This window comes from Bactrocera oleae, chromosome 2 (assembly GCF_042242935.1).
Source record: "Bactrocera oleae isolate idBacOlea1 chromosome 2, idBacOlea1, whole genome shotgun sequence".
Classification (NCBI taxonomy): Eukaryota; Metazoa; Arthropoda; class Insecta; order Diptera; family Tephritidae; genus Bactrocera; species Bactrocera oleae.
This window is the reverse complement of record NC_091536.1, coordinates 99977700-100003376: the sequence shown is the minus strand read 5'-3', so window position 1 is coordinate 100003376 and position 25677 is coordinate 99977700. Positions and strand designations below refer to the sequence as shown.

The 25677-nt window shown below is 31.3% G+C and overlaps 1 protein-coding gene and 2 long non-coding RNA genes across 7 annotated transcripts in view; 2 read left to right on the top strand and 1 right to left on the bottom strand.

Moving 5' to 3' along the window:
- Window positions 1-24508, bottom strand: part of LOC106616110 (diacylglycerol kinase theta) — a 30185-nt gene extending 5677 nt beyond the window's left edge. For 2 of the 5 annotated variants that reach the window (XM_036357625.2, XM_036357623.2), the window contains exons 1-19: window positions 23122-24508; window positions 19570-19682; window positions 18742-19508; window positions 18274-18353; window positions 17003-17105; window positions 16822-16928; window positions 15985-16069; window positions 15706-15906; window positions 12260-13894; window positions 9784-9993; window positions 9573-9709; window positions 9194-9483; window positions 8813-9134; window positions 7769-7998; window positions 7561-7709; window positions 7219-7488; window positions 4193-4481; window positions 3909-4065; window positions 3711-3818 (exon numbers count right to left, since the gene is read on the bottom strand). In XM_036357625.2, the coding sequence (XP_036213518.2) occupies window positions 3711-3818; window positions 3909-4065; window positions 4193-4481; window positions 7219-7488; window positions 7561-7709; window positions 7769-7998; window positions 8813-9134; window positions 9194-9483; window positions 9573-9709; window positions 9784-9993; window positions 12260-13894; window positions 15706-15906; window positions 15985-16069; window positions 16822-16928; window positions 17003-17105; window positions 18274-18353; window positions 18742-18862 (4494 nt within the window). In that variant the 5' untranslated portion in view covers window positions 18863-19508; window positions 19570-19682; window positions 23122-24508. The remainder of the gene's footprint in view (window positions 1-3710; window positions 3819-3908; window positions 4066-4192; window positions 4482-7218; window positions 7489-7560; window positions 7710-7768; window positions 7999-8812; window positions 9135-9193; window positions 9484-9572; window positions 9710-9783; window positions 9994-12259; window positions 13895-15705; window positions 15907-15984; window positions 16070-16821; window positions 16929-17002; window positions 17106-18273; window positions 18354-18741; window positions 19509-19569; window positions 19683-23121) is intronic. The other 3 variants (XM_036357628.2, XM_036357626.2, XM_014232598.3) reach the window with 2 other exon arrangements.
- LOC138855888 (uncharacterized) lies at window positions 12-15572 on the top strand. The gene is made up of 3 exons (XR_011395033.1): window positions 12-243; window positions 14011-14121; window positions 15013-15572. It is a non-coding gene; the product is annotated as an uncharacterized lncRNA (long non-coding RNA).
- A 64-nt stretch (window positions 24509-24572) lies between the features above and the next one.
- LOC118679913 (uncharacterized) lies at window positions 24573-25565 on the top strand. The gene is made up of 2 exons (XR_004975472.2): window positions 24573-24659; window positions 25041-25565. It is a non-coding gene; the product is annotated as an uncharacterized lncRNA (long non-coding RNA).
- The last annotated feature ends 112 nt before the right edge of the window (window positions 25566-25677 follow it).

The following is a 25677-nucleotide window of genomic DNA, read 5'->3' as shown; positions in this document are numbered from 1 at the left end:
AAAATATTCATGTAAAAATTTATATAATAAATAAATTGATGAAATAAAAAAATTGCTAACACGCAATATTTTTTGCGGACATTTTAAACAATTTATTAAAATTGGGTATATTTAAATCGCAATAATTGCCTTTGATTCGTGACAATATATCACAAAATTCGGTCGGGTCTAATGCAAATTCTTCTGCAGTGTAGTGTTCGAAATTCATATAAAGTGATTTTACATCAGCAACTTAACCAATATGTAAGCCAAAATACCGTAATAATTTTTACCTTCTTTTTGAACACAACGGAAAGGTTACGGAGTATTCAAACTAACGTATAATACATTCAATTTTATCGAAAGCAGAAATATGTTAACCACTAAGAAATACACAAATTTAATTAAAATTTATTTCAAGCCTTAAATGTTACAACATATAGATTACAATTCCACTACGAGAAGCGTATGGCCCAAACATAAAGTATGTATAAATCCATTAAATTAATATTCGGTGGGTATATTAGGAGTAACACTTGTGAATGGTCATCTTATGTCCTATGTTAGAAAAATAGGTGCGAATAGAACTTCAAAGACTTAGGCCTCCTTACCACTCACTTATGGTTTTTGAGATTTTTGTATTTAAAGTTCATAAGTATAATAATTTTAGGTGTGACATTTTTTTTAGTTATGTGGAGTTTCACATTCACTTCCAAAAATTGTTTCTACATACTTATTCAGTGATCATTTTTGCAAAAATAGCTTTAATTTAATATTTAACTTTTTGTTCAATTCTATTTATGCACATTGAAGACTAACGAATAATCAGTGTTGCCAAAAGAAAAAAAGAAAACGGATCATACCCCAATTGCAGGAAACAAATACCACATTATTAGTTTTCCGCGTAGAACTTCTTTCTGTATTGGCGACCTTCAGCCGCGTTGAAAAAATAGCCCTGGTCTATCGAACAGCGGGGCATCCTCAGTTCTTTCGCGTATTACTCTTTTCTACAAATACGCTTCTATTTTTCTAAAACCAAAAATTAATCTGGTCGATCCAATACCCGGATTTATCAAGATAAGGGAAATACTGAAAGATTTATCACCCGATTATGGGTTCTGTATTTGCGGTATAATTTTTCTTATTTTATTTATTTTTATTCGTTCTCTGTCAAACCTATTTCTAATAAATAGTTAATTTGAAATAATTATGTAGAAACAATTTGTGTAAAGTGTTACTGGATATAATAGTAAATCTCATTTTAAATCGAAAAATTACGTACTTTAAATTGTTGTATTTTTGAACTTAAATGCTGATTCAAAACCATAAATAAGTGGTAGCTATATATGTGTATATATACATATATACAATATATTACTAATCTGGAGAACCTCCTCTATCCGCCCATACCCATTTTAATCCCAAATTCAGGAAATGCTATCCTAAATTTTATCCAACGGTCTATATTCTTAATGTCGTAATACCTGGACTACACTTCCTTCTACTACCTACCTTCGATACCTAATCTAATAGCATTGCCATTTAAGCAGGAAATGGCACACGTCCGTGTGTATTTCTGATATGAAACCACTTGACTTACTCAGAACAAAACAAAAAAAAAAACATTAACTTCGGTTGCACCGAATAATAATAAATATTAAACCGTGCCAAATTTTCTGAAGATATCTTGTCATATGAAAAAGCTTTCCATACAAGGACATGATTTTGGTCGGTCAGTTTGTATGCAAGCTATATGTTTTAGTGGTCTGATACCTGGACTACACTTCCTTCCTTCTACTACCTACCTTCGATACCTAATATAATAGCATTGCCATTTAAGCAGGAAATGGCACACGTCCGTGTGTATTTCTGTTATGAAACCACTTGACCTAACTCAGAACAAAACAAGAAAAAACATTAACTTCGGTTGCACCGAATAATAATAAATATTAAACCGTGCCAAATTTTCTGAAGATATATATATTTTATGGGGCGCCAACATTACCCTCTGGGTATTACAAATTTCGTAGCAAACTATTCAGGGTATATCAAAGAATAAATGCTTATTAGCATTGTGTATAGTATATATATTGCATATTTGCATATAACAAGTATGTGCGAAAAATAGGTGATAGAATTCAAATTTTCGAACATATTGAAAAAATTAGGGCTATTCCAAAACAGCTGATTAAATTGTATTAAATACTTACTTTTGAAAGCAACGAAAAAATTATCAAGCTTGCCGGTCTGATACTTGTTATTCGATAGAACGATAGTCCGTTTATTTTACAAAAACATATCTACCGAATAACGAAATAACAGAACTGGACTGAATACCCCTATTATTTTGAAACAGAACGCTGTTGACTATGGAATGAATTTAAAAATGAAAAGGAATGTTGAATTGAGTAACAACGAACTGTTAGGAACAAGAAAACAAATTAAAAATCCAATGAGGATAAGGAATATTATATTTCATACACACATTAGTAAATTTAGTATTAGTTAGTAGTCAATCGTATTATACGTGCGCATTACATATCACACAAGATTTGGATTATATTTATATTGAATTAAAAACTACTAAGTAATTATGTATATACTTGTACATATGTATATGTTGTACATAAATTTTTTTATACTTTCGCCGCAAATTGCCACTGTATAATAGTTTTGTTCATCTAACGCTCCTTTGTAACCCCTGAAACTTATCAAGACACACAGCTATACATAACAATGAGACGAATTCAATTCTGGATATCTGTCTGTAAGATTTCTTTATGAAACTGGCCAGAAGTATTCATTGGCACTATAAAAAGGTTGGTATTTTAAATAGGAAGACTGGAACCACGCCCACAAATGCCGTTAATCGAAGAACTGTAAAAGGTTATAACAAAGCCACAAATTAAGATACAAAACTATTTGGTTGGTACAGGGGTATGGTGAGACATACGATGCCATAAAAGCTCTTAAAGAAAAGGTGTAGCTCCGTCCCCTGTAGGTTTAGTATATATTTCTCACAAATCACTATTTCAAATAAATAAGGCGCACTGTATTACCATGGAATTCTTATGTCACAGTATTGAAATGGGACAAATCTAACAACAACTACGCCTATATCCCATATAACACAATTTTCAATTCCATTTGATCTTTTCAGAGATAAATTGGGTCAGAAACCCCAAAATGTAATGTCACAAATGTAATCAGAAACAAGAATTAAGGAAATAGTTTTTATTAACAAGATGTTATATGCATATGTACATATTAAGTGTGTACGTACGTAAAGTACGAAACGTGAGTGAATTTCTTTCATGAATATTATTTTATAAATTGAGCATTAATACATTTTTATTGGCTTTTACAATTTAATTCAAAATAAAACCAATAAATTAACTAAATTACATGAGTTATGAGCTTCCATTAGTTTTGTTTAAATTGAGAAATGCATATTTAAAGTGGTATGGTACCTAAGTATAGCTAACAGTGGTTTGGACGTTTTGATTATGTATGTATGTGTATATGTACATGCATATACCGTATTAATAAACGATATTACATATATGAATTAATACAGAGCTTTGCATGCACAGCTACGAAGGTTTAAATGTATATATATAATGTATAAATTTTAAATTGAAGCACGAGAAAAAATATAATATATATATACATACATGAAATGAGTTGAAGCCAAAATTTTTATTGCAAAATGAAATTTTTAATATACTCACTTTTAGAGCAGACTTTAAAACAACAACATCGCCAGGGCTTTGCACCCAAGGCTCTCCATCGACTTGTACTGGCATATCCGAGTATAAATGAATTTTTATATGACCTCCCTATAAAAAATTTTAATTAATTTCGGTTCCAAGATGTCAATGGAAAATATATACACTTTTTTAAAACTGACTGGTAATGATTTAACAAACCTGTGCGATTCTCATTGCCGTCCGTATACCGGATTGTATTTGCCCCAAATGTACAACACCTGTAACACCAACAATTTCCAACACTCCATCGTAATGATTGGGTGTAGAAAAGTTATCATCCTTATCTGGTCCCCAGGGGTTTGCGCCGCTACCCCAGCTACGAAATACAAATTAATGTATTATATATATTTGTATATGAAATATGAATTTAGCTAGATAATTTATATATACATATATATAATATGTAATAATGTATATATTTTACTATAATTGTATTTACATACCTCAAAATATTCAATATAATAATGCCTTCAACAGGTGGCAAATCAACGACTTTGCCATCAACTTCCAATTTTAATTCTTTATGAAGATCTTTAACGGTTTTACGACCAACAATTTTTCGCAAACCCATCTTAACGTAATAACCTTTATTGTGTAGTCGAGAATTAAATTTGTTCGGATTCTCTTCGCGTGCATTATGGAAATCGAGACAAAGATCGGCATCAATGCCAATGCCGAAATAATTATTCATAACGAATATTTGTGAGTTGTCTTCATTTTGGGCGCCGCCACCTATAAAAAAGGGAATTTAAATAACAAATTGAATCCAATAGTATTCATCCATCAAAAATATATTTTTGAAGGGACTTTATGAAAATTATTCTTTTACATACACTAATATACTCATAATGAAAATGATTTAATGTTATCTTAATTATAAAATACTACCTAATTAGAAAGACTAGTGCGATGCTAGTTTTCTAATTTATTTTTAAGAAAATACAATTTTTCTCAATAATAGAAAAGAAATGCTTTGTTTTCCACATAACAACTGGCCACTCATCAGTGCTTTTTTCATATTGCAATAGGTCTATAATATATAATATTATTACTCTTTAGTTCTCCTTTTTATAATATACTTTATAATAAAATGTACATGTTTTAGATGGCAACTATGTTGAATAGTAATATCGCATTTTTTCCATTCAAAAGATTTTTTTATTCAAACGATAAAAAGTATCTTCGATGATACCCCTTAGCCAGGAAAAACTATAGGGGCGGTGTAAGAGTTAAATAACCTAACTGTGGCATCATTAGACACAAAGGCGTTTATTGTTGATGTTAATACACCAGGTTTGGCAAATAAATTCTTACATTTAACTCATATAATATCGAAAACATATAAAATATGTATGTAAGATTAGTTTTCAAGCATATAGATAATAGATATGCATATGTAATAATAATAAATTACTAAATTATTGTTTATTATTTAATTTCCTTATTTAAAACCACATAAACCTCACAAATTTCAATATAACACTAAATAAATAATTTATGTTTTCAAATACATATATATATATTCAATATATTCATTTGAGGTTTCGGCAAAAATGATTTTAATTTTAGTTTTTACATAACATCGGCACTGTGGGAAAGTATGTATAGCACTTAATGCGTGGATACACATTGAAAAAACGAATTTATTTTACTTGGTACTCTAGAAAAAGGTTCTTAGACACATCTAAAAAGTCTCTCCAAGTATGAGCTCTTATTTGTAACAGGAAGATCTTCCGCCTTACAGTTTTCTATTTTTTCTTATTATCAGATAGAAAAATTCAAATCTTGCTTCAAACTAATAGAAAAAATATATCCTTTAGTTTTTTTCAGATTTTGTAGGAAAATAAATGCTCTACAAAAAAGTCTCTAATGATTTGATTATTTGATTTTTTTTACATATAAGGTATTTAATTCTTTTCCTCTTCTTTCTTCTCTTTATAGCAAACGTAAGTAAGAAAAAATTTGGATACAAAATCATTATTGTACAAAACTTTAGGTGAAGTTACGAAATAACATATTTAATATTTATTTTTTTGGAGTGTATAATTTATTGGTTCAAATAATTTGTGATGGGTTGATGTTAATGTTTTAGTTGTGGATTGAGTCTATTTCGGGTGTTTCCAATGGTGTGTATTTTTTGTGGCTGTTGTGTGCTTTTTGGGATTTGTTTCCTTTGCTATATTGTATGACTATGGCAATATAGTTGCTTAGTTTTATAATTTAAGGGATTTTCCTTGCGATTTTGTTGCGGCTATGTATAAACTATATATAAGTGTTTGATATTGTTTTTAATTGCTAATATCTTCTATGGTATATAACTTTGATTGGCTGCTAAAGAATTACTTATTATGATTCCGTTTGTTTGGGTTGTCTTTAAGCAATAATTTTCGTAGTGGAAGTCTTGATAGTGGGTCTGTATGTTTCCATTTTATTGTGTTTGCGATTAATTTGGTTCTAATCTTTCGATTGTATTATTACTCTGGGTTAATAGCTACTATATGGGGTTTATTCTTGTTGTTAGATTGTTGACAATTGTGTTTCGGGATATGTCCCTAAATTTTGTTAATTTTTTTTTGTTTTACGATAAGTTAATATGTGTTAGATATATTGCAACTGTTTTTTTATTTTTTCAAGTTCAGTGTATCTCTTGATTGAGATAGATAAGCGTTTATTTTTAGTAGGGTAGTCTTTTTGTAATTTAATCTTTGTGCTGAATGAACATATGTTCTCAAAGTGCGGATGTTTCTAAAAGAAAAGATTAAACATTTCCTCACTGCATCTTATTTTCATTGTTTTCTAATATACTTTTATTGTAATAATAACTCTTTTTTAAGTAATCAATAACAAGATTAAATAAGCTGTTGGGCATTTAGTGCGTCGTAAGAATCTTAAGTTCAAAATTTGTTTAAGATGTGTATGATATTTTGTGATATATGATTTTAGTCGTACTAAATTTGATGTTTTGATTATGTTTGCTTCTTTTCAAACTTTTAGTAGCAAGATTATCGAATTTTGCCCATTTACCATAAATTTCGTAGTATACTTTTAAGTGATATTGAATGTTTTCAGTCAGTTTAATTGAGATAAATGAAGACGGTTGGGAGACGGTGACTACATGACAATTTTTAACCTTTTTTGAACGAATTTTGTTTAAATTGAACATTTTGGCTGTAAAATATAATGCTTCACCAATGTTGGGACACTTTACTATATAAATTTTAAAAGAGTTTTACATAACTCACGTAATTTGAGAAATTTTAACAATTTATTCGAAAAGGTCCGGGATATATCCATTTTTCAAAATATGTGTTAGGCTAATAAGTAGTTTGTACTCGAAAGGCAAGTTACCGTTAGGTAAACAAAAGTATTCTACTCTATGCAATATGCAACAAGAGTATAGATATCATTTTTAGAAATAATAATAATAAATAACAATTACAAAAACGTGAAATTTGGCACATCAAATGACCTGATATTTCAGTCGATGTTATGGCCGGTAATTGATGGTGCTGATTTGTTTGTTGCGAAAGATGTGCTTGGTGAGCCTTCTTCTTCTTACCCGTTGTATTTGAGGGCGCCTTTAATGCAGACTCTTCCGGCTTGTCTTCCGGATGAAATACAACCGTCCAACGATCCAGGCGTATCTCTTCAGCTTCGATAACGTCACGGAGTAAATTTAGAGGATCTTCGCCTCCTGTATATCCAGAACCCCAACAGAGTACTCGCGCCAAATCATTTCCTATTGCGTAATGTAGTTCATAGTAATAATTAAAATTACAATCATTTAAAATTTCCGTCTAACATTTCTTACCGGTGCCCAAAGGAACTATGGCACAAGGTGGACTCGAGCATTCTGAATCCTGTCCCACGTTGTCCAAGCATTGTAATACCCACCCGATAGTGCCATCTCCGCCACATACCAGTATTTTGTAGTTGACAATTTGCCGAAATACGTACAATCTGTTATAAAGAAAATGAGATTTAAATGAGGCAATTAAAATCATATGTATTTCTCATACCCCGGCAATGGCCCTCCGTTATCCAAGTCGAATACCTGATAAGGGTTCAAAAGCTTCCTAAAACTTGATATTAGTTCAAGGCCTTGACAACCGCCTGATTTAACATTAACAAATACAAGTAGCGGTCGTACATCTGGTGGTACCATGCTCGGTTCTATATTTGGCAAGAGCATTACTAAAAGCTTCTTATCTTCTATAATAGTTTCACGTAAGTTATAGAAAGCTCGAACCTAATGAAAACAAATATTTAATTGCAAATGTTTGTATGTGTGAAAGCATAAAATTGTATTTGTATACTCTAGCAATGTATTGCCCAGACGAATTGAATTCCTTGGGTAACACATGTTCCGATAAGCGAAATCGGATCATCGTCCCACCCAAAAAGTGGCGTTAATTGAAAAAATTTAAAGAACTATAATTTGGTTGCCAATTAAGCTAAATGAGTCAAATGAATTAGATTATTGCTACCACGTAAGTCTACTTTGTTTGAGCCGACTTAAAAAAGTTGAATTTAGTAAAAAATAACTGGAAAAAATACCAATTACTTGTTGGAAACTTTAAAATAAGCTCTTGGTTCATTCTGGTGATAAGGTAGCCACAACTAGTTGATTTCACTGCATAAAGTTATTTTTAGAGTTAGCATTAACATACACGTATATAAAATACTCAAATGAGATGTGACTACGAAGTTACGCTGATATATCTAATTACTTTTTTTTGACAGTGGGCTAGCAATTACACCCCTTTGGAGGATAAACCTACCTTTAGTGCCCAGGATAAGGGCATAACGCAATCAATTTGTCTCTTCATTTAAATCATTTTTACATATGTCGATTATTATTATACTGTATCTACAACCGTTCGCTGAACAAAAGTGTTAAACACAATTTTTTGATTAAGTATTATCAAAAAAAGTAAATTTTACAATACAAAGAAATTTTGTAACGTAATTAAATAAGGTTTAAATGTCTATATTTATTATTTCCCAAATAGTAATATTGTGGTCGTATAAGGTTTGTGGATACTATTAATTAACTAACTTACCGCCTTTTGAGCGTCTTCGAATGATAGTACCACTGAGCCATATTCATAGTAGATAGGTCCAATACTAGTAAATTTATTTTCATCTGTAACATACTTATTCAAAATCTGTTCGTAGTTGCGTTGCGATAAGCCTGGTGGTAAATTTCCAACGAATAGCGCTATATTTGGTCCATGCGGATCTTGCTTATGCTGCATATAAAATCGCATCAGTTCCATTTGTCTGATGGAATCCTTGCCCAATTGCTTCATTATATCCCATGGACGCTCATTCCATGATAATATCCTTTCGGTAACCCCACGGTCTAGTAATACCTCTGAACACCTGGAGCATTACAGATATCTTTAATAAAAAATACGCTAATATTTTTAATGTTCTATTACCTGTAATCTTGGATTTGGTTATCTTGTAACCCAAATTTATCCAAAGCATCGCGAATCAAATCCTTAATAATGGTTGTATTTTCAACAGGAACATTGACAAACGGCTCTTCTAGAGAGCATTGCAGTTTACCCGGATAAACGCGTACATATCCTTTGTCCTTATCGTGAAACCTTAGATATATTGCTGGTCTCTTTCCTTCCAAATGCGTCAAATTCATTACGGGCGTTGGATCCTGCAATGGAACGTCCTCCATACCAGAAGGGGCATACAAGTCAGTCATGTAAAATGCCTAAATAAGTCGATAATTGCACGAAAATTACTTTTTTAATGAAATTTTATTCAATGAATTCGGAGTGATAAAATTTTTTAATTACTTACGCTGGGTTCTCTAGTTATATGGAATGCGCGTAATGCTGTAGTTAGTAATTGTTCTAAAGTATACGTTCGTGGTACACTAATTACCCGATATAATTGCCGTCTAAATGAGTTATTACCGTCGAAAACTTTGATCATTTCTGTATGCAAAAATAAATAAAACAATACAATTAGTAAAACAAAACAAGTACAAAATACTTTTCTTCATTCTTACCAATGTCCTTTTCCTCGCTTTCTTTTTCCTTTTTGGTTTTATCCTTGTCGGATTTATCCGATTTGTGTGAGGATTCTGGGCGGTAGTGTGATGACGTACCACTTCCGCCACTAACGGCACTAGCGTGCATTGTATCAGTTTTAATAACCAGTTCTTCATCTTTGAAGCGTGGGGTGTCGCCACTACTAAACTCTTCAGATATACTTCGTGCTATCCAACAATTAAAATGGAACAATTTTAAAAACGTATTCAATAAAATTTATTCAATACTTATGTTGGCGATTATTCGACATACCGTAATTAAATTATTTAACTAGTACCATACATAGGTATACATATATTAGTTGTAATAAGTTGGCAATCACGATATTTAAAGACTACAGATACTCGTATATATACGAAAACTTGGTTATGTTAATATAATTATAAAATAACTTAATACTAATTATATATAGAGATTAGTATAAATAAATTCAATCTTATAGTATTTATGTTTGTTTTGTTCACAGTCTAGAAGGTCGTTGATATAATCATTTCGCTGCTTCTACACATATCGTCTCTGGTAAGTTTTCAAACTCTAGATGAAAAATTATTTATGATAAAGAAAGTGTACACCAGGAGTAAATTATACTCTAAGACTAAGCTCGAAACGAATTGAACATTAGTTAATCTCTGTTAACTCTCGTTTCGTTATCTTCCTTACTCATTGCGTTATCTATTGTAATGTGAAATAATCGCAATCAATGCCTCCCTTAAGTGAGTGTAGTGTGGTGAAACGCTTAATTCAAAGTAGACACAATATTAGTAAATACAAATAGTAACAAGTTTGGAAGGGATAAGTTCGGGTGTATTTGCAAGGGTCAAAGCCAGCTAAATACCTTCGTGAACCTAAAGGTGTTGGTAATGTCAAACATTTAAGGAAGGGTTAAGTCCGGGTGTAACTATCATTTTATACTCTTGCAACTTGCAAGAATCAAAGCCCTAAAAATTCCTTCAGGTGCTGGTAATTTTATTTATATTAATAAATGTTGCGAAAGAATTAAACATCCATTATTCAATGAAATCGTGAATAAATTAGAATCAAATTATATTGAAGCCCATAAACTTAGACTTAGTTTTATTGCTATACTTTAGTTAACGTCAACTAAAATTATATTAAAACCATCTTCATATATGATGTGGTATTAACTCGACCGAAGAGGCTAAATTTAATATATTGAGTTGATGTGAAAAACGTCAAGCAGAGGATCGGAATTCTTTATATTAGGGATATTCCATTGTAAATCAGCGCTAAAATATTGTACATAATTTTTAAGAAAACTTGTCCACTTAATTTAACTAAAATATCACATATTTTGACCACCCAAACGGTAAAAAGACATGTGGAAAGACGGAAATTATTTAAATACCCTTGGCGATAGAGAAAGGGACGGGATTGCATTAATTTTGACATTCCTCTGGTATACTCGAGAACATATTTTCAAGCAACTTTATATACACATATATAATACTAAAAAATAATTATTAGTGTATGGGGGTTCGGGGCATACTACTAACATGGTTACTAGGGTCCACATATTCGGTACCTAGAAGATTGAACAGTTTTGGACAATGTTTGGTCAAATGGTGGCATACTTTAAAGGCATTATTCGTGCAAAGTTCTGTCCCGATACATTAATTTTTGCTTCATTTGCATACTATTGAGAGAATGAGATGGAATTTATAATTGTCATATGGAAAGTAGACATGAATGTAGTCCGATTTCGCCCATTTTCGCACTGTAACATAGCAGAAGGACGTTTCACACCAAATTTGGTTGAAATCGGTCGAGTACAGTTAGTTTAGAAAAAATATATAAATATACATACCTATATTAATATACTATATACATATACTTACTATTATTACATTTATTGTTATTATTATTAATGTTAACGTTAGCATTAGTAATATGTGCGGAGGTTTAGTATGATTTCAATATGTAAGTAAAATAGCGCTATAATTTAAAATATTACCGATGTAATGATTTAAATATCGTAATAAATATAATAAAGTAAAAAATTTGATCATGCACATGTTTTTATTGTTTTTAATTTCCATAGTCAACATATTAGTAATAAAAGTAGTCATAAAGAATTTAACAGATATGCAATATGGAGCCTCGAGCCAAACAAGTACATACTTGATTCCTTTGGTTAAAATTAAGTATATACCCTATACGTATCTACAAGTATGCACGAGTATTGGGGAATCTCTAAGCTGTATACGAATCTGACTAGTAATGGACAAAATGCCATATCTGACTAAATTTCATGCTTCGTTTTTGACCTTGTTATCATTCATAATTTCTACCACAAATAATTGAATGTAAAAAACGAACTAAATTTGAATTCGTCATGATAAAAGGTAAAAAAAAGTTAATTAGGCAATGATTAAGAAAATACCAATATTAAAAACAACAGGATACATTAATCACCTCTGCGTTTGTAGTAACGATGTTTCCGCCACCCAAGCGATAGGCACTGCATTCGTCGCAGCAACCGTCCGAATACGTGTTCTTCATTGTCACTAACACGTGATCGACTACGACTACTACCACCATCACTTATATCGCCTGCTGTGGCGTCGTCACTCGTAAAACTATGCGGCTGATCATATAAATACATATGAAAATTTGTAGGACTGCTGGCTTCACTACTATAAGTTGGTGTTTGATATTCTGTTTTCACGTGCCGTATTAAGTCTTGCTCGAACCCATCGTCAAAATCGTTATCATCGTCAGTATAGCCGCTACGGCTAAGTCCACTGCGGCCATCTTTTAAAGTCAAATAGTCATCATCGTACGGTTGATAATTGCCATGTTCATCTTGTATGGTAATTTCTATGCTTTGCCTTGTGGTATCTAAACTGAAGGATTTCTTCGATGTTTTAGTGCTTATGGGCCTTGAAGCATTAGTACGTTTTTTTGAGCGACGTCGAAAAAGTCGCGTGTAGTCTTTTTTACGTGTATACTGTTTGACTCCAGACTCTTGGAATGATTTACTACGGTTCACTGCCGAAAGATATATTTTTAAAGGATTATCTGGCACAGGTGAATGGGACGAGCAATCGCTGGAATTAGGCGAGCCACTCAGAGAGCCGCCTTTGTTAGGGACACCCTTAAACGGGCTGAGGTTGTACATTTTCGCTTTTAATAAAGCAGCAGTCTTTGAAAATTTTTCATGTGCGTTGCTGTTGCCATCACTTGGAGTCATTAGCGCCTGCGTAACTAGTGTAGGTGTTTTGATTGTTTGACACGCTTTGAGTGCACATGCTGTTAATATTACGTTTTGAGCATTTTCCAGTTTTTCATCTAATTTATAATGACTTTCTATCGATGTATTAATATTACCACTATTATAGCTTAAACTACTAAACTGATTTATGTTAGAGTCAAAATCACTGTCGTCCACGGTTGTCAAAACACCTCCCGTATCAGAAATTTCATAGAGGCTTTGACATTGTCGTCGTAAGGATTTCGCTACGATTCTGTGATCTCTAGAATCCAGCTGTTTAATTTTAATGTTATGATAATCTTCACTCGCTTCACTACCATTTACGTCGCAGACATCTATAGCCTCCTCTTCATCTTCTGTATTGGATGACAAATGTTTTCGCGAGATTGGCTGCATGCGACGCAACAAATTCGTATATAATAGATGCAGTGAAGAGGATGTAGATGAAGACTTTTGTATATTGCAAATCAAATTTTCATTCGGTGGTGTTCTGCTGGCAGTCTTTACATCATTATCTTCACTTAAATATAGAGGTATGTTGATAGACTTGCATCGTTCATCTTCTTTGAGCTCAGAATGGGTAGCAGTTTTATTAACAACTGGGAGTGTAACTAAAGGTAAAGATGGCGTTGGTGTGACGCTGGATGTGGATGATGAAAGTAGAAAATTTTTTTTTGATATCTCGCGACGTTGTCTTTCGATAAACAGAATCTCTTTTAAGCTTAGTTCGGGGACCTTATTTATATCGTTGATAACATCTGCTATAGAGCCTTCCTTGGGAGTCATGAAGTTTACGGTAGTAGTATTTTCTGGACACTCTATTGTCCCCAAATCAACTATATTTTTGAGATTTTTTGTTTTAATTTTCAAAAAGGAAAATAAAATAATAAATAAAAATAAGAACCACTAAATATATAAATAAGTGAAATTATAAATCTTTTCTTCTTTACAGATTACAAGAATTGCTAGCATTCCTAATAATCTAGAATTTTCAATTCACTTGAAAATTATGGAAAATGTAAGAGTCAAAAAGTAACTATTCAATAAAACTCTTATTTCCTAGGTAAGCATGCTCGGTCGGTCCTGCATAGTCTCGTATAGACATAGCACAAGGTTCCTCTCAATTATAAGTAAACAAAAACAATTATAATTAAAATTTATTAGCAATTGTTAAACCGCATTCTAGCGACCTGCGACATGTGGGTAATAAACTTCGACTGCTTTGTTTCTTAACTTTTCCTACATCGTAATTTTATAGGGATTTGATAACTTCTAATTACCTTTTTATATGGGTTCTTATTTTAATTGCATACTTTATTACAACTTAACAGAATTTATATAAAAACAAAAATGGTTGGAGAATGTTGGGTATTGCTAAAATTGATTAAATGCCGCTAACTGATAAACAATTAATGGAAAACAACCAAATAACATACAAATATGTATATATATATTTTTTTCTGATTAAAAAACAACTTATATAAGATGGCTTAGAGTTAAAAAAATCAGGAAATTGATTTATAATTCTTTTCTGCATGAAATAGACTTGATGTTGATGGTATTGTAAAAACCATGAGCAAAGAGGATATAAAATCGGTTGTGAGTGCCGGAAGTGCAGAAAGCATGCTGATGGGAATAAACGATATGACTGTATTTTATATTAAAATTGCTTCTGCTAAGATATTTATGATATATCCTCAATACAACTTGGTTTTCGAATCTCATGTTTAGATAAGTTTGCGTAATTGAATACAGTTTAATTTCTAAGTCATACTTATAAATAACATAATCGTGCACATTTTATGAGTTGAAGATAAATTTTGCTATTTCAAAATATCTTATGATTACGTACATATTATAAAATTTAATCGTCATCAGTAAAAGTTCCATCACCTTTTCTTTTGAGAGATTTAATCCGAACTGTTTATTGAAACAACTTTTAAACTAATTCTAGGTTTACCAAAAGTACTCACTAATGAAGAGTGATGTTCATCAAATAGACATTGGAATGAACATTCTTAGAGAAATTTAAATGGAATTAATCAAGCATTTTCAAATTTTAAAACTATCTACAATAATGGTCAATGTTGTGCAAGAATATTGGTAAATATTTTTATTAGTAAAAAATAGGTACCGATTGTACAGAGTAAATCTTGCGAAGAGTATAATAATTTAGTTTCGTTTACCCAACGATATATATGGAATTATCTAAAGTATTTCTTATTATTCTGTGGAAGTAGGATTAATGATATTACGTTTAAGTGGAATCGGACTATGGTTACACATACAAAACGGTATTAATCAATCATTCAAATTTGATACAAATAGTCAAAGGAAGAAGGAGCAACCACTAAAACTAAGTAAGCCGATGTGGTGGGCATGTTGTGTTTCACCATTTTATAAATGAAATTTTCTCTCTATATATTTCACTGTAAAAATTATATCGCCAGAAACGTTTAGTTTCAACATTGATCCTAACAGCACTAATATACATACAAATGTTAAAAGACTAAATAAAATCGTAGTTTATTTTTCGAAGAATTTCGAATATTGGTTTTTAATTTCGATTAGTAAAATTTATCCACAACTCATGTTAACGACTTCGATAATATACTTAATAATATAATCTTTAAGAGTAAATACTTACGGCACGAGTAATCTCGTACTAATGTGGTTTTCGATTTAACTTGTACGCCAATAATAGCTTCTATGGGCACCTCGGTGCGCGGAATCGAGACCGAATGTGGAGGTAAATAGATGGGTTGAAGTACACCAAAATTACATTCGGTTGTCAGGTACGTGCGGCATCCCCCATGTGTTGTCATACCGCACCATTCGCAGCGATAGCCTGAACATTTTCAATCCACAATATATTTTTTGTACATAATTAATATATTTTTATATTTATATAACCATCCATCTTTACCTGTGAGGCATTCTGATGACCAACATGTCTTTTTACAGTAGGCGCACTTAGACGTGGGGGGTAGATTGCCTTCCCTCCAATGATGCTTTTTTTTTATATATAAGTGAACAATATTATACTTGTATTAAATTCTGTTATCATTTTCATAACTTTTAAATCTATCTTATCTTACAATACTACACAAGGCAACATATTAAAACATTCTTATAACCACAACATCCGATACATCAAACCATCGTGGAATTTCCAGCGGAATACAAAAATTTTGTGAAATATTTGGATAAAATTTCAATATCTTCATCACTAGTTAAGCTTAATTTGTATAATTATTTTTTCTCTTAGTATATATCTTAAAGTATTATTTTTAGTATCTTATGGTATATATTAAGATAAAAAATATTAAGAACTTATTGAGAAGTGGATTTAATTTTAATTTTGATGTAAATTTATTAATTTTTGGCATATTAAAATTTTATTGGAATTTTAAATTATTTTGTATTAAAAAAAAGGTACTTTATAAACAAAACTATTATACTCTGTAGAAACATGTTGCAAGAGTATAAAAAATAAAAAGAATCATTTGAAAGTCGATGTTTTACACCCTTTTGATATACTCTCAATTAGTTTTTTTTTCTGTTGATGCTGTGCTGATGAACAATTTTTTATACCCTAAGCTAACAGGAAATAAATTCAAATGCTAATAAAAAGTAGTCCACACATATTTTGAAATATTCAAATAAAAAAGGAAAGTTTTACACAAAAGTGATGTATCAAAAAACGAAGTTGCAACCTCAATTTCCTTAAGACTACATACACAAATTTTATAAACATACATACCTGATGTTTTACACTCTGCAACTCTTTGCCGGGCACATACGTCGCATTTTCAGTACAATCAGGCACAGCAAAATCTTGGCACTCAATGTGTGCGAAATATTCGCAAACTACAAGTGCAAGAATAATAGAAAGGACGCATGATTTTAAGGTATACTTTACATTCTTAGCTTGACAAACTTACTTAAACAATGTACTGCTGGACTATCATCTAATCGTCTGCGGCAAACGGTACAGAATTTCTTTTTATGATGAGTTGGCTCAGACCAGCAATGCGCCACGGGATTCTTAAAACAAATTTGTTAATGCAGTTTAAAATTTCGTAATAAATTTGAATATGGATATTTTATTATTTAATTGAACCAATTAAAGCCATGATATTATATATAATCGTACTGTATATAAAATTCATTGCTTCCCTGAATCAGCCTAATTAGGACTTTTTAAATTTATTTATTTATTAAAACATGAAAAATTGTTAAATATTACATGTGTACATCCTCCTTGTTTGCACGGTTCTATTGTACAAATGTGTAAAGTTAACAGATATGAGACAATTCAATCGAAGGCCAAAAAAAGTAGGCACAGAGAGGTAAACTTAACTGCATGTTTTTTCAAAAGCTTCAAGAGTTTAGGTGCAAGTTAGTTCGATCCATATACTTGTATGTAGTTTTTCAAATTTTGTCTTTGTTTTTGTATCAATCTCATGGTGGCATGACAACCTTTCTCAATCAATTTGAGCACTGCATCTATATTTTTCGGCACAATTGATATTCATGTGTCGAATAGCGACCACAAGAAAATATGTGTACCAAGGTCGATTAAAGATCTTTGCTTTTTTAGCTTTTTAATACAAGGTAAGGTTGTCAAGATAAAAGAATCCCCACTTACACAGAAATAAATGTAAATATAATTGTACTGTATAAATTAAATAATGCCTTAATCAGGATGTGTACAATTATTTGTAAAACACACAAAGGGGAACTCATTAACAAAATATTTAACAATTTCAAAAGTCACTTTAGCAATTATTCTAACAGTTAAATAAAAAAACTAAGATTATGATAATTTTTACGTACATATGTATATGACGAAACTTTACCATAATTATGGCGTTGTTTGAAATTAGTATTCGTTCAAACATTATACCGTCATTTATTGGTTACATTGAAATTATTTTCTGACTACATCTAACTCGTAGACGGAAGATTAAGGCCGTCGAATCTAAACTACATATGTATATCATAGCGACTTAGGCGTTTAAGTTTTTTGTGAGTTAAGCGCGGTTGGTTAGAATTAAATTTAGCATTGGGAAAACTAAAATGTGGCGGGATATTAAATCAGAAATAAATTATTTTTTGTTACAAATTTCTTTAATGTTCTTGACAAATAATAAAAATTTGAATCTCACAAAAACGTATATATATTTGAAAGTATTGACAAAACGTCACTTACCTTTATAATACATGGAGCAATGCCAGAACATGGAGTAACAACATTTGAGACACAACGATCGTGTATGACGAAATTACACACTATAAAAACAACAACAACAATATTGTAAATATATTATTACACATGTTGGACTTATATATGTACATGAGTATATATACCATATAGTATCCGAGTATTGAACTACACAATTTAAAAGAAGATTAGTCTTGCTTTGTTTTATGGTAATCGAATAGTTCAGATGTATACCGATACTTTTGATTTGATACTTTCACAAATTTTATTAATATATATGCAAAAAAAACATTAATTAATTAAATTTCATTAATAAACTTAAATGATAAGTAACTGATTTAAATAAAAACTTTATATATGATAAGAGCGCATGACTGTGGACTCATATATCATGTACGGTTGTTAGTTGTATTTCACACGTATATACATACATACATAATAAATACTAATACATACCTTCACATATATAACCGATCTGAATAATACCCCAAATCAAGTCTGAACAATGATGACAATACGTTGGCTTTCCAAAGGTCTTCTTTACAAATGTATGTCCACCATCCGCCATTTTGCGCATTCTATAAGGATACTTTTAATTATGGGGCGTATCGCTGAATCGCAATTGGCAGCAGACCAATATAACGAAGATACGCAAAATTAAAGGTTTTTTGTAGTCTTTCAACAGTTTTTCTTCAGCTTTTTTTTACACGGACTTTTTAAGTCTATCTCTTATAATCCTTTTTACTTCTTTGTTGTTTTTAGTATAACAGCAGACAATTCTCTCAACTGCTCAACATCAAATTGGATAATTCACACTGATTAATGATCTTTTTATTGATCCAATGTACGAAGAATAAAAATTTTGGAAGCAATTCTTCTTGCTGACCACAGAAACTACTGCCGATACTTTCAATGGCCTTGGTAACTTCTTTTCTATTACTGCTATTATATATTTCTGAATATCTAATACGTTTATTCTGACTATTTGAGCGGCTTTGAATTCCAGTTGGTGCTCTATTGTCTTGCTGTTGATGGCTCTTAGTTTCGACCTTTGTGTCAGCAGTTGTTGCTTTATTGACTGATTTTTTGGGCTTAGTGTTTTGTACTGCTCCTTTTGTGCTCGATAAAAGTGATGAAAAAATGGCGGCGACGACAACAAATGTGACTGCGACGGCGGCATTTTCATCCATTTGTACTATTCATCCAGACATTTGGGCCGGTACCTGCAATCACAAACAGATTTAGATCACATCGCATCTCATGAATATTACCCGTGACACTTACTATTTCTTATATACTTTTTTCCGTTCTTCTTCTTCATCTATTTCAAATGTATATGCCCTCAAGAAAGTATTAATTGTATATCTACTTTACGATTTTTCATAATTTGAAGTTTTCTGTATATAAAAATATTATAAGCAATATAAGTATTGTTATATGTATGTGTTTTTAACCAGAACGCAAATGTTGTTTTTCCATATATTTTATTTTTAGGAAATATTTTTTTAGGGAATATTTATAAAAACACGTGTTGATATCAGACTTCCTAATCAATTAGAAACGAAAGCAGTCTTTATCAATTGAATGAATTGAATATGAGAGTAAAATTAAGTTGATTTGTCGATCGTTAAACAAATAAAAACAAACAAAAAATAGACGAAAACTGAATGGATATTAAGATAACTGTTTGACTGATAGATGGAACAAAATTAATTAAAAATTAGGGGTGATCATGTAAGGATGAAAATTTTGAATTGTTTGTATTTTTAATGTTGAATCATGAAAAAATAAAAACAAGAAATTGTACCCCAAAACATAAAAACAAAAACTTGGGGTGGACCACCCCTGCCATTTAAGGACATAACAAGTAGATGTTGGTGGATTGTCAGACCTATCCGATAAGCACACCAAATTCAATAAAATTGGTACAGCCGTTTTGGAGGAGTTTGACAACAAAGGTATGTAATGCGTTGATTGAATGTTAACAAATGTAATAAGTAAGGAAGGGCTAAGTTATCGGTGTAACCGAACATTTAATTCTATCGCAATTTGAAAATATCAAATACTTTAAGTTGTTGACAAAACTAAGTTCGGCTGTAACCAAACATTTTATACTTTCGCAACTTGCCAGAATCTAAGCCGGGGAAATACTTTCAGGTCTTGACAAAACTGTATGTTCAAAAATTTTGCGAAAGAATTCAACATTAATTTTTGACAAAATCATGAAAGATTATGGGTCGTGGACTCACTTATAGTTATTAAAGATTCTCTCTGAATTTCATTAAGATTGACCGATAGATGCGATATAAAGTCAACTGGAAGTTTGAAAATATTTATATTATGTAGCTAAGGGAAGTATTGACACGATTTTACCAACGCAAGAGATTGCTGCCATCACAAAAATATTCTCCCCGATTTTCAATACTAGACTTCATAAATTGACCGATACCCTCGGTTAAAAATCAGCCGTATGCACTGAGGTCCACATATTTGGTGTCTGGGTCCTTGAAACAATCCGATTTCAACAATTTTTGGACGTAAGATGAAATACCTTGAAGACACTATTTGTGCAAATTTTTATTTTGATAACTTCATTCATGTTTTATTTGTATACTGTAAAGTAAAATAATCAGATGGGGTTTAAAAAATTGTTATATGAGATGTAGGCGTGGTTTTCATCCAATTTCACTTATTTTCACAGCGTATAATAAAAATGTTTGAGTAACCTAACACACAAAATTAGGTTAAGATCGATCAAATAAAGGTGGGCGGTACCACGCCCCTTGTCAAATTATTAAAGCCGACCCTATAAAACCTTTTCCTATAATTTTGGTTGTGAAATTTAACGCTTGTGGCGCATTTATTCAGTGATTTATTGCACTTTTAGTCGTTGTCAACATAACCGTTATATTGGGAGTGGACGTGGTTATCTGATTTTATCCATTTTTACAATTTATGTAGAAATGCTAAAAATATTCCTTTTTAGCAAGTTCGGTTGATTTAACTTCAGAGGCTTGGAAGATATATGTTTGTGTACATATGGTACATTAAACCATTGCCTCGTAACGTTTGACTTGTTATGTTTTGGCACTTAATTGGTTGGCGTTTAACGGTGTTTAACGCTTGCACGGACAGATGGACTGACAGACAGTCACCCAGATTTCATCTTGTCTCGTCATCCTGATCATTTATACCTATATATACTTGTACATATAACTCCATATCTATCTCGATTAGTTTTTTAAAATTTGCTCTAGAATGATGGAGATGAATTGTGTCTTAAAAGACAGGTGGAAGTTGGGGCATTGGACATATACTATTGTAAGTTGAAGGTCTGCAGATTAATTATGTTTCGAGTTGTGCAAATTTGAAAGGGAGTCCTGCTGTACTTTTCTAGAACTGATTTACAATTTAAACGGGGTTATTTATATGAATTCTTTCTTCAATAAACATTTTGACGGTCTGTTGGATAAACCGTAGTTTACCAAAATTAAATACCTGTGTTAGTAATTATTTTCTTATATTTATTTAGCGATGCTATGAGAGGGCTAAGTGAATATCTGAACAAAGTTAAAATATAAGAAGCGATTAATTTTATTAATATATTTGACATATTGATCAATCTATTGTATACAATTCATTTGAGAATTGTATCGGTATCGATACTTTTAAGGAACGCCTTTTTAAATATATATAATATTTATTTTTTATATAATGTAGAAATCTTCCCAACTTGGAAATATTGTTTCCTAATTAATATTAGATTGCTGTATATAAATTTGGTAGAAACTTTTTAAAAAAGAAATTACGTTTATTGAAAAAACATCGCTAAATATGCTTTAGTTAAATTAGCAAAAAAATTTGAAATTTATATCAGCATGTCCTATAATTAACATTTTTAATTATTTATTTAAAAGATTTACCGATCCTTTTATTATTTGCATAACTAATATAATAATAAGCGTATAATTGTGTAAACAGATAAAATATGTATAAAATGTGGCTGGTTCATTGTACATATGTACATACAAATAAACCTATGTACCCATATATATTGTATATTGTTAAGATTAATTTAATATAGTTTTCAAGTTTGCATGGTTTATTCGTTATTAAATAGCGATTGTGGTAGGTTATTCTATTTTTATAGATCTGTAGCTCGCTCGTTTACTTATTCGTCTTTTGTACGCTCGTTGTTTAGTATACGAATTCGCCGAAAACCGATTCGTTCATTAAATCAATGGATTTGTACCGTTATATTCGGTTTTTTCTTATCTTTTCTGGTGGATTGTATTTTGAGTATAGTTGGCATTCCACTCTCCAACGCTGTTTTATTGTTTCCGCTTTCCGCTCATATTCCCATTCGCTCAGTTTTCGATTCATATTCTCGCCATAGAATTTGTCGTCTTTAAGGTCGGCTAACGTAGCAAATAAATTTTATTCCATTTTCGATGATGTTTTTTCATATTATTATTATTTGTATTGGATGAAAAATAATAACTTATTGTCGGGGAAAGGAACACCAGTATCAATAGTCTTTGTTTCTCACTCTATACTTATCTCAGAATGTTTACTTTTAGGAAAGTCCTTAATACCCAATTTCAACTATCTGCATATATGAATACATATAGGCATTTTATTGAAATGTTTCTCCGTGTCACTTTTTACTAGTCGGTATCTAAACCTTAGGATGATTTCAAATAAATATATGTATATGTATATACATATATATTTGTTCTAGATATACAGTATGTACATAAGACATATGTGCGTAGCTTAAAACAACTATTCTTAAATTTATCACAATAACTTATCTTAATACATATTTTTATTCACCTTTGACTTTTTGTGTTGCAATTGTTGACAGTATTTCAAGTGTTTCAAGTTTTCCTTAATCACGTACATATATGAATATGCATCTAGCTTTGGGTTTTAGGATACATGCATACCTATATCCATATGTACATATAAAAGTACTCGTATGGTACCTCTGCGTTGCCACTCTTTAGTATTTTATTACATATTAGTATTGAACCATTTTAAATCTGCCTATCAAAGAGATTAAAAAATTATGGAGCCGCGTATTCGCCGTAAAATTATTTCACAAAAATTATTCCGTAGTTTTCACAACAAATTTTCCAACTTATCTGCAACACACACATTTGCTTTACAATTGCCTTGCTAATTTTCGTCGTTCAATACTGATCGTTTCCCCCGCTCGCGCGCAGTATTCGGTTATAATATATACATATTTAGAAGTATACTATAAAGTACAAGTCCGTGACAGTGTGATTTGATTTTTTTCTACATGCTGGGTATAGAAAATTTTTTATACCCAATTTGAAATGATTTTACTGTCCTATGTACTCCTATGTTTATGGAGTTTACAGGCATTGTTTCCAATTCACTTTTAAAATTTTCAGTATTTAAAGAAATGAATAATAAGCAACACACATATTTATTCTTAATTTTGTATACTTTTTTATTTAAGTTAGTTTTCGCGTTTTCGTTTTGTTATTAATAAATAGTGGCCATCTTTCGTGAGCTAAATCCCTTTTGTATTTGACATCTATATAAATTTTAAATTTTTACAATTTTGTCCACGTAAGAAAACGAAATAATTATGCATAGTTAAATAAAACTTTTATTTCGATAGGTATAAAGTTTTTTATATGAATTATCAGCGTTTGTTCTGTGTTAACCGTACGAAGAGCACATCGCTGGACTTTCTGTGTGTTCACTCGCTAACTATGGTGCGCTCTGAGGCATTGAAATTGGCTCGCACCTTTTGAACTCTATGAAAACTCAAGATGAACGAATTGTGAAAATGTGTACATATTTAATGGGTGGATATTTTTGTAGCTTTTACCGAAAAGTGAGAAATTTACGATTTCAATTTTGCTAGTGAGCTTCTTAACCAAGTTACTCTCTCGTAAAATGCTTTTTTAGCCTCAATGCGCATGAAAGCACATATGCTTGTATACATGTACATATGCGTACACGTATAATTGTACTTATGTACTTAGAAAAGCTTTCGATACCAATGTGGAAGGTACGTATGTTTGTATTCCAATTCCCTTAAATCCAAAAATATATATGTACATAGGTGTATATAGACACAAATACATATAAAATTAAGTGTATATAGAAAGTATATATACCGCCTTAATATGAATATTTTTGTCTTTATATCTACAATATATCATAACTTCAATGCTTTGTCACAAACTTAAGTATATATTTCTAACAACTTCCTTTCTAATATTTCCAACACCCTGAAGGAGTAAAAAACATAAACGAATACCTGTTGGAACTAGTCGGTTATTTCGAGCATTACATATTATCGGCTGTACCTGCAATGTGTAATGTGTAAGGTATGTATAATTTAAAATATATGAGAAAATTTGGATACTCACGTCCTCTCTCTCATAATGCAAAAATTTTGCTCTCCTCTTCAACCCCACTATAATTTGAGTAATCTACTCATCTTACTAATAAAGCTTTTAAACCATCGTATTGCCGTTTGTTAGATAAATAACCCGTGAAATATTTTTTATAACACTATGACCATAGTAAGTTCCGTCCATTCCCTTTTTATAATTAGATAATTTTAAATGAACAGACTGTTAAACATGGCAAGTTATGTGAGCTGGAACTTGTTGCATATGAGCATATGTATTTTGATCAAATCAATAAAATAACCTAAAGAATCGCCTACTTACTCGTATACACTCCATTTTCTCTCTTCTCTGCAGCTTGGAGATTACAGCTCTAGTTAGGCCCGAGGGTGTGGACTCTGAGAAGGCGAACCGTTGTAGTATGTACTTCCGTCTCTAGCTTTGTAATGTTTGGAGGGTGATGACTGAAGTTCGTATTTGTTCTTGCACACCTCGGCCGTATCAATGTCATCAGCTTGTACGAAACAGAGGTGCTACTGGTACTGGAGTATAGTTGCCGGTATATTTACGCTGAATACTATTTTGGATTGGATTTGGCTTGGCAGAAGGTTACTGAAGCTAGTATACATACTCAAAAATGCATATAGCAACCCTGAATATACGTTTCTGAGAAGCACTGAGTATTATATTTGGCAACATTGCTCAAATTTATGGTAACATAACATAAATCGTAAAATGTAAAACATAAATTACTTGAAAACTTCGTAGGGTTAGTGAATATCGGCAATTTTTTAAAGATTAATTATCATAAGTTATATAAGAGAAGAATTTGTAAATTAATAAAGAATTCCCGGTGGATAGCCAATATCCACTTGCAATGTATACTTTAGTATGTTGTTGTCGAACGGCAATTATACTCGCGGTATTTTACTTATAGATACGCAATGGAAGTGTTAAATGTTATGATACTTTTTGCACTGTATTGTCGTTTATT